The 16915-nt window shown below is 37.2% G+C and overlaps 1 protein-coding gene across 4 annotated transcripts in view; it reads left to right on the top strand.

Annotated features, from left to right (window-relative positions):
• Nucleotides 1–9226, top strand: part of UBE2V2 (ubiquitin conjugating enzyme E2 V2) — a 29249-nt gene extending 20023 nt beyond the window's left edge. For 3 of the 4 annotated variants that reach the window (XM_072852516.1, XM_072852517.1, XM_072852518.1), the window contains 2 exons: nucleotides 1432–1557; nucleotides 8360–9226. In XM_072852516.1, the coding sequence (XP_072708617.1) occupies nucleotides 1432–1557; nucleotides 8360–8506 (273 nt within the window). In that variant the 3' untranslated portion in view covers nucleotides 8507–9226. The remainder of the gene's footprint in view (nucleotides 1–1431; nucleotides 1558–8359) is intronic. The other variant, XM_072852519.1, reaches the window with a different exon arrangement.
• Nucleotides 9227–16915: the final 7689 nt, after the last annotated feature.

Here is a 16915-nt window from a genome sequence, read left to right as displayed (position 1 = left end):
CTTGCAGTAAAACAGTGGCTTGAAAAACTGAGCAAAATTGAGAAGCCACCTGGATAGGAATAAGGGAATGAGAATGAGTGCCGTTCTTAGGATTCTTCGGAGTTCTGAGCAATGTATATACATTTTGGCCTATTTCCACTATAACAGACAATATCCCTCTCTGGGGAAGTAAATTGTTTTACCTAAGTGAATAATGAGAATTTTTGTTACTGTGTTTTCTTGCTGTGGTAGCAGCTATGTTACCTGTAGCAGGACAAGATTACTTTTATTGGGCCTTTAGCTTGTAATGGGAAAGAATAATAGAAAACCTTTTTTCTAACAAAGGGTGTCCTGCTTCGCCTTGTTTCTTTCTGACCCACTTGCTGCTCAGTCTCTGTGGCTTCTCGAAATTATAGGACACAGTCAGGGTGCTTCAGTAGTGCGATTTCCACTCTGCCTTTTAATTGACCACAGAGTGGACTGTCATTGATAACTTGACTGCATGGTTGATACTTCCACTTGGAGAGAGTGACAGCTGGCTGATGCAGAACAGCTTAAGATGGTAGCTCTGGAAAGTTCAGAAGCATGTTACTGCTTAGGGTTCGTGTTAGCTGTATCTGTTGTGCCAATGGAAAGACAGGTGTAGAAACTGGGTTTATCTTCATTTTGGAGCACAGAGGCATGTGCATCAGTAACCAGCAGAGCCACTGACACTTTTTATTATGCATGACCTACTTGGCAAGATTAAAAAAAAAGATAGAACCATATTCATTTCTAATTGGACTTTCTCAAAATACATTTGCACTTAGAATGATCTGTTCCATGGTCACTTTGGAGTGGTCTTCTGCAAACTAGCTGTCACTTTACTGTCCAAAGCTTATAAATCCTCTAGTAAACCAAGCAATCCTCAGCTATGGAAGTCTTAGATACCTTCTGGAGTGTTAATTACTTCTAGAATATGTTTTTTGCAAATACTGTTTTCATCTTGTTTCTGGTTGTGTCTTAACTGTTGGCTTATTGGCATCTTTGTCTTTCCCCATTTCCAATCGTTTTGTAGTGTTAGTGTTTTTTTTTTTACAGGGGAAAGCGGTAATTTTCCTAAAGATTATTGATTTTCTCTCAGCCCCCTACTGTGCCAAACTTGTTTTGGGAATGCAGGTCGGTAGGAGGGATAAGAGTAAATGTGAATTATAAAAAGAATTGTATTCTTTTAAAACTTTTGTATGGTACACTCAATAAGTAGTGTAACTTATACATATTCATCAAGTAATCAATATAACCAAAACAGTGGAATATCAACCAGTAATCCAAGACCATCAACTGGTACTTAATATTAACAGATTTATAATTATTTCATATTTCTTCATCTTTATTTCTCTTGCCTTTGCTTTGTTTTTTTTATTAATATTCAGCTTTCTGTAAGATGCATTAGTCTGTCTTTTTGCTTTCTAGACAAACTATGAAAACAGAATATACAGTCTGAAAGTAGAGTGTGGACCTAAATATCCAGAAGCACCTCCTACAGTTAGATTTGTAACTAAAATTAATATGAATGGAATAAATAATTCCAATGGAATGGTAAGTTGAAATGGTAAGATCAACCATGTTGTTAATCTGTACTATAAATTATTTCTGTGAGAAACCCAGGTGAGGAATATGCATGTTGGACATAGCTTTCACATTTACATTTTACAGTATAAGTACCTGGTTTAAATCAAATTTTGGTTGCCTACTACTTCAAATCTTTAGGTATTTACAATATGTTAGTAGTTCTTAGTGGCTTATCACTGAGATGAGCATTATTTATAGTATTGAAACAGTTGTTTCTTTTAAATGAAGCTGACGATTTTAGTTTTGAACAGAAAAAAATAAGTGTTTAAGCCATGTTTAGGTATTTCCCTTGTAGTACTCTTATAAAAGGGGATTAGATTCATACTGTAACAGGAGTACTGCAAACTTTATCTGATGTTTTCATTAATTAAAAATGGAGGTTTTTCCTGATGAGTCTCACTCTGGATGTTGTAACTCACCTATAATGAACCAATGTATTTAAACTCTTATTTTCTTTATAATGGTTTATTCAAATCCAAGGTGATTCTGATCTTCAGTCTTAAGTTCTTTTGATATAGATGGTAATCACTTTCATTTTAAAGATCAATTTGCAATAAGTTACTTTCACTGATGCCACACTTAGGGTGGGATGAGTTCACGTACGTGAGAAATGGCAGCAGCTCAAGCAAGTTCGTTATTCCATTATTCACTAGGTACTTTAGTCCTGTGAATAACTCTGAGATACCCCATTGCTCAGTGAAAAGAGATGTGAGCTGTCTTGCATTTACAGTGGTATATGTGTATAGCAGTAAATACAATAATATATCACCTTTGTCTGTGTGTACGTTTGTCTCTAGTGAATGCAAAGTAATTGGGTTAAGGTAATGCTTAGAGGTGAGTCAGAGAGCATCTTTGGATTTTAAATAATTTGCAAGATTTAAAAGAAAGATGGACTCACATTTGTGTAATTAACTACTGAAATGTGAAGCTTAAGTTTCTCAAGGACTGTAGAGGGAAAGGTTCTTAGGGGGTTGTTTGAGCTGTTGTAGGTGATAGGATAGTGTACTGTTTGGTCATCCAAAGCCAGTGCACTAACATTTCAGAAGTAATCTAAAATTAATTTGTAAGTACTTCTTGCATAGCCAACAGCTTTACTCCGCCTGAAGATTTTATTAAAATTGCTATCTACAAACCAGCTGTTGCCCTTCATCACAACTGTGGCTTGTGGCCTAAGTATATATGTTTATTAAAAGGTTGTGACTAGCAACAGCTGTCAATCTGGAATGCAGCAGAGGTTTTGGTATGTTTATAATATTCTTTTCATACCTCTCCCTAGTAACATGTATTATTCTGAATCAGTAAAGAAGTATGCCCTTGTTGCTTCATCTGTGCATGCCTGAGAGTATAGGTGTTGGTTTCCGGAAGCAGAACCTCAGACCTGCAGAGCCTGAAGGCTCATGTTTACCCAGTCAGTTGGCTTGCGCTTTTGTTTGGAGAAGTCTACACTCCCTCAGCTTGCTGAGGAATGGGGTGAATACTGTGACAGGAAATCCGCCTGATGGTTTTAAAAGCACTGTTAAAATCCAGTCATCATTGCAGGAAAATTTGATTTTAATAAGTTTATAAGCTTATACAAAACCTTAATTCAGTTTTTCCCCAACAGTTCTATAAACTAGTGTATCTTATGAAGGATTTGCTATGCACACACGTAACTTATTTTTTTAATGGATTTAAATAGGACTAGATAGTATTTTTAATGAAAACAGTTTTCATAACTAATTAATTTAAAACTCATTTATTATGAAATTTTTAATGTGTCCATTGTGCCAGTATCTTGCATTTTAGCTTATTTTGCCATTCGGCTCACTCGAGTTGTGCCAGATGTGTCAGATAAGCTGGAGGCACCTTCAGCATCCCTGGAACAGTTCAAGTTGCTGCTTCCTATTTTAGTTCCTTCATGTTTCTTCCAAGCTGCTCTCTCACTTTCTGATCGTGTTTCATATAATAGATCATAAGCAGTTTGCTGCATTCTTTGAATGAATGACAGGGTTTCATCTTCAGACAAGCTCTACTACTATATGTGCTTCTGCACCCTGTTTTTTGACATGTGGACAGCTTTTGATCACATTTGCTTAAAGCTGAAAAAGTTGGTGACTTGCAGAAAAGAGATCTGAGGTAAACAGCAACTGAAATTGTATGTTGTAGCAGTATTATCATACTACTCAAAACACTTATAATGTTGTTAAGGAACGCTTTACAGGAGGTGTGTGCCAGTTAACACCTGAGGAAAAGTAGAGCCCCCAGCATGAGTTTAGAGGGTGATAAATTTTCTGTTGAGTTGGAGTGTGAATGGTGGAAGGGGGAGATGGCTGTGTGTTAGTGTTAATGGTGGTCCAAAGAAGCTAGTCTCAAACTGCCTTGTTGGCAGTGGTTCTCGACTTTCTTGACTTACAAGTCCCTTTATGCTTTGCATGAAAAGTGCACATGTGTAATAATTCATCCATACTGACAGTTACAAGTTTATTGACTATTTGATTGTTCTGAGAGAGGAGTTTTGCTTGTAAGTAACTTTTCCATCAGCAACGTATCTTCAGGGATCCCAGAGATTGCTGTTCAATAAATTTAATGCAGGAAAGGAGGAGGTTACTTCAGGAGTATTTTATCTCAAAAGACTAAACTTAAGCACTCTAAGTCACCCTGTTAAATTGCCTTCCTTTTCTTATCTGCAAGTTAGTTTTTGTGGTTTTCTGCTTTTCAATTTGCCTGTGGAGCTACTGTGTTTGTATACAGAATTAGGGTATTAAGTTCAGAAAAGCTAGTCCAAGTACTTATGAAGGGCTGGACAAAATGCTTTTATGTGCTAATGGTATCACTGTTGTAAAATTGTTTTTCAATTATAATTCTTAATGCTGCGGGGTCTTTTCTCTTGGAGACTTGTGTATCCTGTATTGATAAAACACAGGTTACATTCTGATGTGCTATTTATTTTCCCATGGTCTTTTGAGGATGTCTGATTTTTGCATCTCTGAGAGTGCTCTTTGGCAGTCTGTCTTGCAGGATTTGCAATCACTTCTGTTCATTTAAATACCATTCACAGCTGGAAATATTTGTTTCCTTTAAACTCACTTGGGACTCTGTCAGCTATAAATCTGTAAACTGTTGTCCAGTTATTGCTTTGAGTATGTTTATTGTAGACTAAGCAGTTTGCTACTTCTTAAAGTTAAGATATTGTGAGCATTATAAACACAGAATACTTTGCAACATTGTGTAAAATTATTTGTCTTAATTTCAATTGTTTAGAAAAAATTAGGCATTTTACATATTGCTTCTCTTGCTATTGTTTAAAGATTTACAATGGTATGCCCCCAGAATAAAATAGACTTCAGATGGCTGTTTTCAGCTTTATTAGCTTTTTTTGTGACCTTTAAATTTCTCCCTCTGTGCCCCAGGATGTGTACTTGAATATTACCTTATGCTTTTGTGTGATTTGAACATAGTTTGTGTCATTCTTCCAAATATCTTATCATTGTTTTTCATAAAGTGAATTTATTGTGCACTAACTTGGAAATAAATTCTGCAACACAGAAAACAGAACCTGAGCCAAAATCTTTACGGCTGCAAGATGTCATGAAAAAAGTTGGTGACTTGCAGAAAAGAGACTTGAGATAAACAGCAACAAAAATGTCATGTTTAGCGGTCTTTACTCAGAAAACATTCATAACACAGTTAAAATGGACTTTACAGTCTGTGAGTTTGTTGCCACAAATTCCCAGCCAAGAAAGAAGAGCTGGAGGAGCTTACTTCTAAGTGATCAGGTCTCATATTCCAGTACAGCCAGTGTATGTAGAATTGCATTGTTTGAACAGCACTGGTGACTGACTGCTATGTGCTGTAATTGAGGCAGATCTCCAGACTTGAGAGAGCCTACAAAGGCACAGTTGAAGAGAAGCAAGGAAAAGGAAGATGGTATGAAAGCAGAATTGCCAGGCTGAAGGCATTCATTTGGGGAGTCCCAGAGCAACTGCCTTGCTAGCCATTTTTTGCTAACCCAGTCTTTATCTGAACAGATAATTATATTAGTTTTCTTTCTCAAACCTAGCAACGCCTAAACCTACCTTTATCTTCTTATGCATGTTGGTTTACAAGTCGTCTTCTAAAACAGTTCATTATCACATGGGCTTCCACCCCCAAGTGCACGTCTTTCCTGGCTGGGAATCTTCTGTTATAACCATTACCTGGTCCTTGATAGTTGTTTACTGTGGCTTCTTTTCCCCCTATTTTTCTCAGGGAGATTATTGATTTTTTTTTTTTTTTGGCAAGTCAGTGACACATAATGTGATCTCTCCTCAGCTACTTTAGTAGAAAGTATTGTGATTCAGACTAACATGGACATTTTTTAAACTACTGGTCTGCCAAAGGACTTATACCAAAGCATTCAGGGAGTACTCTCACATTTTGTTCTGTTTTGCTAAGTTGAAGAGGATGTCAGGTTAGCTGCAGAGAAGTATTAACAAATGTTAATAAGTGTGTCTGTGTGTGAGGGGAGAAATAAGCTCTGAAACATCTGCAGCTATATGCTAAGAGAACATAAGATCTGAGCCCTTGTTTCTTCTGTTACCATGATACTTAACCACCATGAAGTTTTTCTCCTTTCTCTAGGACCCTATGAGGAAAACTGGTAGTCTCATGCATTTCTCATGGCTTTTTCTATATGGAGAACAGTTTTGAGTAGTGTGATATTTGCTATTCTAACTTTTGAAATTAATTCATATTGTTCCTAGTTTGCTGGGTCCAGCTCATTGGATAGAAACTCTGGAGTGTCCTTCTTTAATCTTGTCTAGAAGGACTGGAGAGGAAGAGACCTGTAAGAGCTTGGTACCTCAGAACAAAGATACAGGCTAAATGATGCCTTACTTAAGCTGCTACTTGATAGCACAGGTGATCTCTTATCCAAATTTCCCTTTTACTCACTGGTGGTTTTATCTAATAGTCTGCTTTTTAAGAAAAGAGAACCTCTTTTCCAGTTGCAAAGATTATTCTGCTCTGATAGTAGTGCTTTTATCTACCATGTTAAACCAAATACCCCTTTAAAAAAGTAGTAGTAGTAGTCCAGGAATTACAGTGATGATCTGACCAGTGTAACTTTCAAAACATTTCTGTATCAGCTCGTATACTCATGTGTATTTTAAACTGGCATGATCTTGCTGCATAATGGATCTTTCCTTTTGATGCTCTTTTTCTTCCTAATTTATTAATGTTTGCAGTAATTATTAAGTAATTTGACTGCCTTCTGTACTGTGGTTTGATGATATGCTGTCTTTGGCAGCTCTACTGACTTCAAGGGGTTCCTGACTGAGCAGAGCATTATTTGTGTGAAGAGAAATGCTTACAGTGCTGAGCTGTGAATTGGATCAAGGATCCTGCTTAGGCACTTCTTTACGAGGTGTTTTTTTAAACTGGGTGGATTCTATCAGTTCAGGTCAGAAAGTAGCTCCACATACATTTCATGGTTCATCTGAGCGGATAGGCAGTAGCACTGTTAAAGGAACAAGTGCCTAGTGAGAGGGAGCAGAAGTTTCTTGGGTTAGTATTGCTGCCCAAGCCAGCATGTTGTTAAACCTTGGCCTCTGTTTCCTCCTGCAAAAAGGCTTAGTCTCATCTGGTGTTCTGAAAAGAGACAGCTTCACTTTGAACATTCTAGAAATAAAACATCTGTGTTAACATTCCTATTTCTGATTCCACTGTTGTTTTTTCTTTCAGTTTGCCCTAATTAAGATGGGATAAGAAACTTCTTGATGTTTTATGCTGCATAAATCATAAAGCAGTGGTTTCTAGCACTTTTATAGCCATGTGGGCTGCCTGTGCTGCTCTCCCAATGGAATTCAGTAGCATGCAATAGCCCTATTCCTGCCCATGGGCCTGCTTTGCAATTACACAGCTGTAGGCCACTTTGTTGTCTTAAGTTTCTCCTTGCAGGGGCTGGGTGGCCAGGACTTACCTGCTGCCAAAACAATTCCCAAGCTGACTTTCAATTGCTGACTTTCCTATGGAAACCTCCCTGTTATAATATAATTGTGTAAATTGTCCCACAGGTTTTATAAACGCATAGGAGAAGTCCCATGTCCTTTCCTTTCAGTTCATATTCAGATTGGTAAGTGATGTACAGTAATCTTCACGGCTCCATAAGATGACTTACTGTAAGAAGGATGCAAAGAACTAAGAGATGTCCAAACATTATGAATCAGTTATTTCAATATTTCAAGCCATTTCTTAGTATATGTAGTGACTCTTGATGTATCAGAAGCATCATGTAATATTGATGTGAAATAAATCACTAATGATACTTGTAGCAAGGGAAAAACAAGGGAAACTTTCCTTCAGAAAGGTATTCTATGGACTCTTGTGTGGCAGGTTCTTTTGAAAAACTGGGGAAACCCCGGGTGTATATATTGGCATAATGAACGTGATTACTTTTTTCTTTTTTGGGGGTAATTCGAAACAAATTGATAAATTTTACAAGATACGGCTCCAGTTTTGCAGTGAACGGTTTGCTTGTCTCCTTCCCCCCCCCCCCCTTTCCTTCTCACTAATATTAGTATCAGCACAGATGGAAGGGTCCACCTGCATGGATTTTATTGCAGAATCTGTATCCGTGTGTAAGTATATGATTGTTTTCCTTAAAATATTTTATGAACACAGGGATTTTATGCCACAGAGAAAGTGTCAGGGAATGCTTAGACTCTTTCTTAGAACAATTAGGTCAATAGCAGTTATTTATGTAGAGATACAGTATTTCATCATAACTTATAACTCCCTCTTCTTTTTCCAGGTGGATGCACGGAGCATACCAGTGTTAGCAAAATGGCAAAATTCTTATAGCATTAAAGTTGTACTTCAAGAGCTAAGACGTCTAATGATGTCCAAAGAAAATATGAAGCTTCCACAACCTCCAGAGGGACAAACTTACAACAATTAATTTTAGCTGATTCTCAAACTTCTGTCTTAAAACAACAACCTTCTACTCATGTTAATGTCTTGATTAAGTCTCACAATGCAAACACCCACACATTAAAAGAATTTCAGCTGGTATACATGACCTGGACATTTGTAAGAATATATATATTATATGTATGCCCAATATGTTTTCAGGCACTATGGGAGAAAAAGGCAGCACAATTATTTTTTTCTCTTATCAAGGCACTGTCATTTAAGCATAAGCCTGAAATAGCCTAAAATTGGAATTCAGGTTTTACAAGATGAAAGCATGACAGAAAGTGTCAGATTGCTGTGGAATAATATATGTTTCTGACAATAATCTCTTGAGAAGGCAAAATATAAATGGCATGCTTTATCCATCTTGCTTAGTAAAAGAGCTGCAGTTAAATTTGTTTTAAAGTAGCAGGTACAGTGAATACCGTTGCTCATCTTGTTTAATTTTGCAAGGGTGTGGGTGCCGACTACTAGTAGTGTCACAAAGTATGTTCAGGATTGTTTTGATACCTGTATTTATAAAATGGGGGGATTAATTTCTGTTAAGCAGCTCCTGTGTGTTACATGTATCGGACATGGCAAATATTTGTTTACAGTCTTTGTTCTAATAAACCATGCATTTAAGTTTTAGTGAAACAAAGGAAATGTATGGATATGTGATTGAGATTAAAGTTAGTCTTAAAATGTAAATAAAATGTGGAAAGTGTCTGAGGCTGTGCCATTTCTATAATAGTGATGTAATATATGTACAGTAACTTGCAGAAGTAGTGGAAAGCCAAACAATATTGCTGCTGGTTTTACATGCACCTTTTATTCTTACCACTTTTGTATGCTTAGTTTACTTGAGAGGTCAAGGTATTCCGTTTGTTGCAGAGCAGTAAGTTCTGTCATCTGCAGTACCACTTCTTTAGCCAAGCTTGCGCTGTGTGTGTGTACATATACATTTAAAAAAAACCCAAACAAACCCCCAAACCAACACCAAAATAAAAACAAAAAAAACTTGCCTACCCACTTCCCCTTCACCTCCCCTCCAGATTCTTTTGAGAAATGAGCATAACTTTCATTTTGCTTATTGACCTCTGAGTGGTTTTCAGACCACATTGCTGAAGTCTGTCCTACTTTTCAGTCCTTTGTCTTGCTTTTGCAGTTGCTGCCTTGATTCTTACTTTCTTGTATCTTTTTCTCTTTTATGTTTCTTGCCTCTTTTTTCTTGTCTGTTCCACTTTTGCCTTTTCTGAAACACACAAAAAATAAACTTCAGGAAGCTTTAATAAAAATTACACCTGTAATACAGTTGATCATGTTTCCATCTGCATTCCATGTGTCATATGCCATGACACCACTGTCTTCGTAGCTAGAGTGCTTTCTGCCTCTCCTGCAATTTTTGTTCTGTTTTTTTTCAATGTATTCTGTCTGGTGGGAACACTGGTTTTAGTTCTGTTACTGATTTCTCATAAGAAAGTAGTTAATGCTATCCTTTTGGAAATTATACCTTCTCCCCCCCCTTGGAAAATGCAAGCCTTTGTTCATTTTGGTGAGAACATGTAACATTGGGAGCAAGTCAGCTATTTGCATTCAAAATTTTATTTAGTGGTTCTTTTGAAAAAGTAAATATAATCAAAAGCCATCAACAGCCAGGTAACTTCCTTTGATATGCCTTTGCCTATTTCTGATGTAAAGAATGAACCTTTAAAAGCAATAAACTAGGTGTTGGTTTTTTTTTTTATGGAAAGGTTTAATTAGTATTTTACAGTTGATGCTTTTTAGACAAATTCGGCACTTCCAGAATTGGTGGATTTGTAGCTGCCAGCTACCTCGTGTCTGTATTTATATAACATATCATTTGTGATGGTTTCGCTGAAGTGCATTGCGACATTTTCTTAGTTGATTTAATTTGAATGATTTTGATGCCATTAAATCTTTTTTCTTACACTGACACTGCTAATCTATATTTAATCAATTAAAATAATGGAACTGTACAGTTCTGAGATGTGAATTTTTGTGGCAATTTCAGCATAGACTGTTGAGAGAATGAGAAACACTCGTAGACTATGATATGGTTGGTAACATAATTTAAGACACTGTCTTATTCACAGAGCATGAAAAAGGGCCGGTTGTTCACTTGGATGTGGTGCAAGTTGATCCCACAACAGCTATTCTTCCTTCCTGTACTCTAACCATTTGTATCTGTGAAAATCTGCATATCCAGCTGTAAGCAGATACATTTTGCAGAAGAAAAAAAAAGTGGTGGAGGGACCTGATCTTTGACACAGGGTATGTAATATAAAGGATGACTGTAAAAATATTCCTGCAGTGATTTTAAGTGTGTTGGTTTTCCATTTTGCTCACACTGGAAGAAGTCTAAGTGTAATTAATTATGAAATTTTAAAATGTCTTTGACTACTGCCTGAAGTCGAGAGCCTCCCCAAAACTCTTTTATTACCTGAAGAAGATTTTGAAGCACTGCTGCTTACTCACCTCCAGAAAGGTTAAATTGTTTTACATGTATCCATGTCTGATCAGTGTTTAATTAGCAATTCATTTTCTCATGTTCTTGTGGTTTCTCTTAGACCTTTTCTTAGACCTACTTAGAGGTCAGAATTTTAATTTTCCTCTTATAAGTATTTAATTTATGTTATGTTCTTTTGGCAAGATTTGAATTTGCTATTGTTAGCAAATGTATATATTTTTTTTCTTCTCAAAACTGTATTTGTGCATCTTGCAAAGTAGAGCACCATTTTAAGCCAGTTGTGTGAGGTGGAAAGTGCAAAAATTCTAAATAGAATGTTTTTTCAGATTGCATTTGAAAATTCATATCATGTTGGTGGCCATCAACTGGGATTTAAACTAGCTTTGTGCTCTGAAGCATTGCCAAAGTTCTTGTGTTTTGATTGTTCAAGGGAGGGATAAGTTTACTATGAAGCAAAGAAAAAAAAAAACCCAAAGGTGGTATGATTCATGCTTCGTAAACCTTAAGATATAATGAGCAAGCCTATGGAAATATCCACATTACAAATAATGTGCCTTACTCATTTATAATAAAGTACATAAAATGTTGCAAAGTGTGCACTTACCAACTGCCTTGATTGCGCTCATCTTCCTGAAAGCAAGTTGAGAATACTTGACACCCGGCAAGACGGTCGGGAATGAATCCCTCAACTATTATGAAATAAATGCATAATCTACGCTCCTCCTAAATGTTTGTTATTGTGTAGGGGATACCTAAAGGAAATTTTAGTGCATCCTGTGACAATTGGTCAGCTATAATAATAAACTGTGTAATTTAGACAAGTATTTGTGTTTTACATGATTACTTATATGGTGAGTTGTGGAAATGTATTTCCTATTTAGTAGCTTTCGGGACAAGAGTTCAGTAATAAATAAAAATATTTATTACACTTCTCTTACACTATCTTTTGATGCAGAGGGCTCATTTAGCAGGCCACCTGGTAATCGTCCTATGACAGAGGCAAGATGTCTGACTATTACTTGGTTTTGTTCTGACCTCTAGTTTTTGAAAACGGCCAGATTGCCCCTGGTGTGGCTAGTCTCAACTGCTAGAGAAGGAGGAATAAACTGGTATTAAGCAAGTCTGAATATGTGTTACTGTAACAAAAAAAGGTGACTTAAAACCACTGTTGGTTTTTTTCTTTTATACAAGTAAAATTCCAGGTGGAAGTGAAGCAGTGGGACAAAATATGTTTCTCATAAATTTTTGTAAATAATGTGTTCAGAACTCTTTTGTGAAGCCTAGGAAGACTTCTGAGGTGGGGAGGTATTGGGGGAACATGATGAATGCCTGTGGTCTTTCTTCAATAATAATTAAAAAAAGCTTTAAAACTTGTTAATGTGTCTGTGTTAACTCTACATAATGAAATAATTGTGGGAGAGGGTTTTCTTCTTTTGCCTGTTCTGGTGATCGCGATGTTCCCTGAAACGGTGTATTATACTTCTGTTGCAGACCCAACTGATCGTGGGCTAAAATGATATGAAGGACGTATTGCCTGTAATGCTGGAAGTATGACAATAACTTACTTGTGCTGCTTTTAAAAAAATATGAAAACACATTTCACTAGCTGATCTCAACTTCCACAGGAATGAGTACTCCATTCAATGGTTAAAATATCAGCTTTCTACATTACCTTAGTGTTAATGCAGTTTGTAGTGGTTTTGTTTTGTTTGGTTGGGGGTTTTTTTGCTAAATGGATGTATAACTTCATCTCAATTGATAAACAGTTGTAAATGAATGTACAGTGAATTCCATTCTATAAAATACGTGTCATATACCGACGCTCAAGCAGCATTCCCGTATTCAAACAGTTCCGTGAAGTTTTCCAGTCTTTACCATTTTAAAATAGCGATAAATATAGAAAGCCCTTTATGATTTATACTAGTGCCAAACTATATAAATGGATAACTTAATGGATGATGTTGAGAAAATGCACAAATAACCAGGGCATGGGTTCTCTTGATATAACACGTTTTCTATATTAATTTATGACTTTTCACCATTTCTTAATGGAAACATCCCAACCTTCTGCTTTTAATATATGCAGTATAGATAAAATGTAAACATGGTTTTATAATGTATTAACTATGCAGTTTGGGTTAAAAAAATATATACTGTATATTTGTTAACTCAGAAATACTGAAGGAACGGCTATGCAGACATAAACAAGGAAGGTTTTTATCAGCTGCTTTGTGCTCATTCCCACTCTGCTCCCTGGTGATTATTATAGGTGTGTAGGTATGCTGCATTAACACATTGGCTGTTTTCATTTTTAATTACTACTATTATTATGTTACTATTGTTATATTTTTAGGCATGCAGGAGTGAGAAAGGGAGGGGGCAAGGGATTGATTTCCCTCTGCAATTTCTACTGATTAAAAATTATCAAGAAAAGAAGAAGCCTGGTAAACACATCTGTTACTGACTTGACTTCAGAATAGACCATGAAAAATTGGCTATTTTTTTCCAATTGTCACAGGAATAAAAGCTGTTACAATTAGGATGAGAGCAGCTCAAACAGTAGAGCGGTGAAGTTATCATGAAGATGTGGAAGACAGTGTTTCTAGCAGATCTTTCCAGTGTCATGAAAATTGGGTTAATATATGGTTGAGAGGGTTGAGCCTCACAGAATGACTTTGGGAGATGAACTAGCACTTGGAACTCCTTCAGTTCAGCCTGACAGGAGTTAACCCAGTTCTATTCATCTCTTTCACTTTTTTTGAGAGAGAATACTCCTGCATTTAAAATTGTTAAACATTGTGGTTAAGTACAGCGGGTGGAGATGACTCCGTTTCTTTCAGGTTTTGATACGCAAAACTTGCCACCATGAGGAGCTGTGTAAACCAAAAGCATGGAAGTGCGTGATGCTGGTGGCTGGCTCTTTAGTTCCTAGGTTAATATAAGTGATTGGTGATTGGCAGTTTTAAGTTTAAATGTATGTGTGTGGTTAATAGAGTCAATACTATTAATGAGAAAAGTCTACGCTAAAAGCTCTTTGCTTTTGTCACGGTATCAGGCGAATTGCCAGCAACCCTGACCCCTGCCTTTTCTGGCCGACAGTTCCTTCCAGTGTTTGTTGTTTGCTGGGCTGCAGTTTCAGGAGAGAGCGTTATTTCTCATCTCTGGGTGGTGTGTCGCGCTTTGAACTATGGGACCATCTGCTTCTGAGAAATCTCTAAAATAACTCCTTGCCACAACATCACAGTTTCAGGATTCATGGAGACAGTCATAGTCATCTTGGTTTGTGTTTTCTGACACTGTTTCCTGTCGTATGTACATTTTTTTTCTGTATGAAGACTCACAGATTAAACTTACGGTCTTGTAAGGTACTGCTAACCTGTAACAATGTACTAGATTTGTTACAGCCTTATCAGAAAATGTTTCAAACATCTATGTCCTTGCAGTCGGCATCAAATGTACAAGTCATTGCATTTATAGCAAAATTCTCATGCTAAGGTAGTACTATACTTTTATTCCTTTAATGCTGTAACGTTGAAGTACTAAAATAATGTGAAACGAAAATTTGTAGCCATGTTTCTATTTAGCAATGGTTTTATATTGCTATTCAATCACTATGGTAATTATTTGCTTCCTTGAGCTGTCATTCAGTTGGCGCATTAAACACTCATTATTTAAAATCTTTGAGTGTCACCTCAATTATTAGTGTAATGGTTTTGATCTTCAGAGTAGGATGCTGTGAAGAGAGTACTGCTTCGGAAGCTCTTCCTTCCACCGCCCTGCTTTCAATCTGTTAAAAAAAAAAAAAAAATCTGAACTGCTCATGTTTGTTAGAGTAGTAACTAGAGTAGTAACTAGAGTAGTAACTATTTCTTCTGGTATTTCAAATACTCTTCACTTTTACCTTCAGATTTGTTTGGAATTGTTGTGTTTTTCATTCAGTGTAACAATGTTAACTCTCAGTCTCTAATGCCTTATTGTATTTTTGTGATTTTATGATTCTATAATATCTGTATGATAATTAGTATTAAACCAGAAGCCAACAAAAATGGTGCACTGCTTCACTTGCTTGACAGATGCACAAATTGCATATGCTGCACTAACAAGCCTGTAGCCGAAGACAAGGGGGCAGTGGGGAGGGAAGGAATTCATATAATTTAAGTATATGCAACTCCTGACACCATTCAAAAAATACGCTGTTCTCTGGCTACATAAAACTGGGTGCCAACTGAATATTTGCTTGGTTTTTACATGCTTGCTACTGCACAGCGAAATTACATTATACAGCCATCTAGATACACGGGTGACTGGTAATTTGTGCCCCGGTAGGAGTGGTTTAGTACAACCATAGCGAGAATTAGAGTTCTGCCGTAGGTGCTTTTCTGTGTAATAGCTGGAATCTGATTTATGTCTGTACTGTTTAAAGACAAGTGGCAAAATGTTTTGGTATTAAACTCATGCTGTATCGCCAATGTTGTTTGGTGGATAGTTCTTATTTGCTGTGGCTTGTAATTTAGCAATACTTATTTTGAATTTTCACAGGTTGGGATTATTCCACCCTGGTTTTCTAAAGGATAAAGAACACATGCGTGTGCACGCATGCACATACTCTCACACTGACAAAACATTTAGGCAAATAAAATTGTGTTGCTCCTTCTCCCCAGTTACTTGGGAGAGGAGTTAGATGGGGTAGCTCAAAACTTTGTGTTGGAGTGGCCAGCTAGTGATAATTGTGTGGTAGCTGCATTTCTTCTGTTCACCACACCTCACCTATAATCCAGATCACCAAGTAGCAATGATCCAATCCTTTGCTGATCTTTCTGATTTCAAGGGAGCTGCTTTCCAGGTCCTGGAGGCTGCCTAGCTCAGCCTGCTTATGCTTACCAAGGAGGAAAGCACTGTGCTGGTGTCTGCCCACTCTCCTTACTCTGCCCTTGCCCTTGTGCAAGGGGTCCCGTGGTCTGCATGGAAGCTGCTTGGGAGTGGAACAAGGAGCTCTGTGGCTCCCAAACGGGGTCTTGGCAGCTTGAAAGCACGCTTTTTTCCCACATTGATATTTCATGACTCTTCCCCCAACTAAGTAAAATTCAATTTATGACTCGAATCCTTAAAGCATTTACTCAAAGAAGTGTGTAGCTACTAGCTTTCATCACTGTGGTGATGAACACAAAATATAGACGACTCCTTTTCCTTCTTGTCTCCAAAGCAGCAGTTCCCATTTAGGTTGTGATCCCTCTGAGCTAAGAACAACTGTAAGTAAGGTAGCAAGCCTTGCAGAAGCAGTTATTGAAGTCAGAAGTGAGTGGAAAACCTGGGAACCGGTCACAGCCTGGATTCTCTGCTCTCCTCGGGGTGGGGGGGGGGATTTTATCTTCCAGTATTGAGAAGGTATTATTTCATCATTGCCTCTGGTTACCTTTATCCATGGCAAAATTTGAGTTATGGAAGCTCTTGAATAAGCAGAGAGATCCTTGTGTGATGTTTGGAGATGAAAACTTATTGCAGGAAGCAGGACAATCCTTACAGAGACTTTACAAGACTAATAATACACCCTCCAAAATACTTTGTAGAAGATGAAAACTCATGCTCAGCATTGGGAGGTGTGTATGTATGTGTGTGTGGGAGCATATTTAACAATAACAGCCAAAATGCGTAGGTTTTGGGTCAAATTCTGACAGGGCAATTAAGCAGTATGTATTTCTAGCAGAGGAATTTCTGGTACAGAATGCTTTTCCAACCCTAATCTGCATTTATTTTCATCTAAGTGTTCTGAAAACAACTTTTTCTGTTAGGAAGGGAAACTGTTTTCAGGTTTCATTGTAAAATAATGAACAAATGCCGTGCGTGTGTGTACGTATTTCGTAAGGACTTGTCTGTCCTCTGAAGAGTTGTCTCAACTCCTGCATCTCTGGGATGCAGCTGTGCCCC

Source organism: Ciconia boyciana, chromosome 2, assembly GCF_034638445.1.
Source record: "Ciconia boyciana chromosome 2, ASM3463844v1, whole genome shotgun sequence".
NCBI lineage: Eukaryota > Metazoa > Chordata > Aves > Ciconiiformes > Ciconiidae > Ciconia > Ciconia boyciana.
Note: the sequence above shows the minus strand (reverse complement) of the source record. Positions and strands in the feature narration are given on the sequence as shown.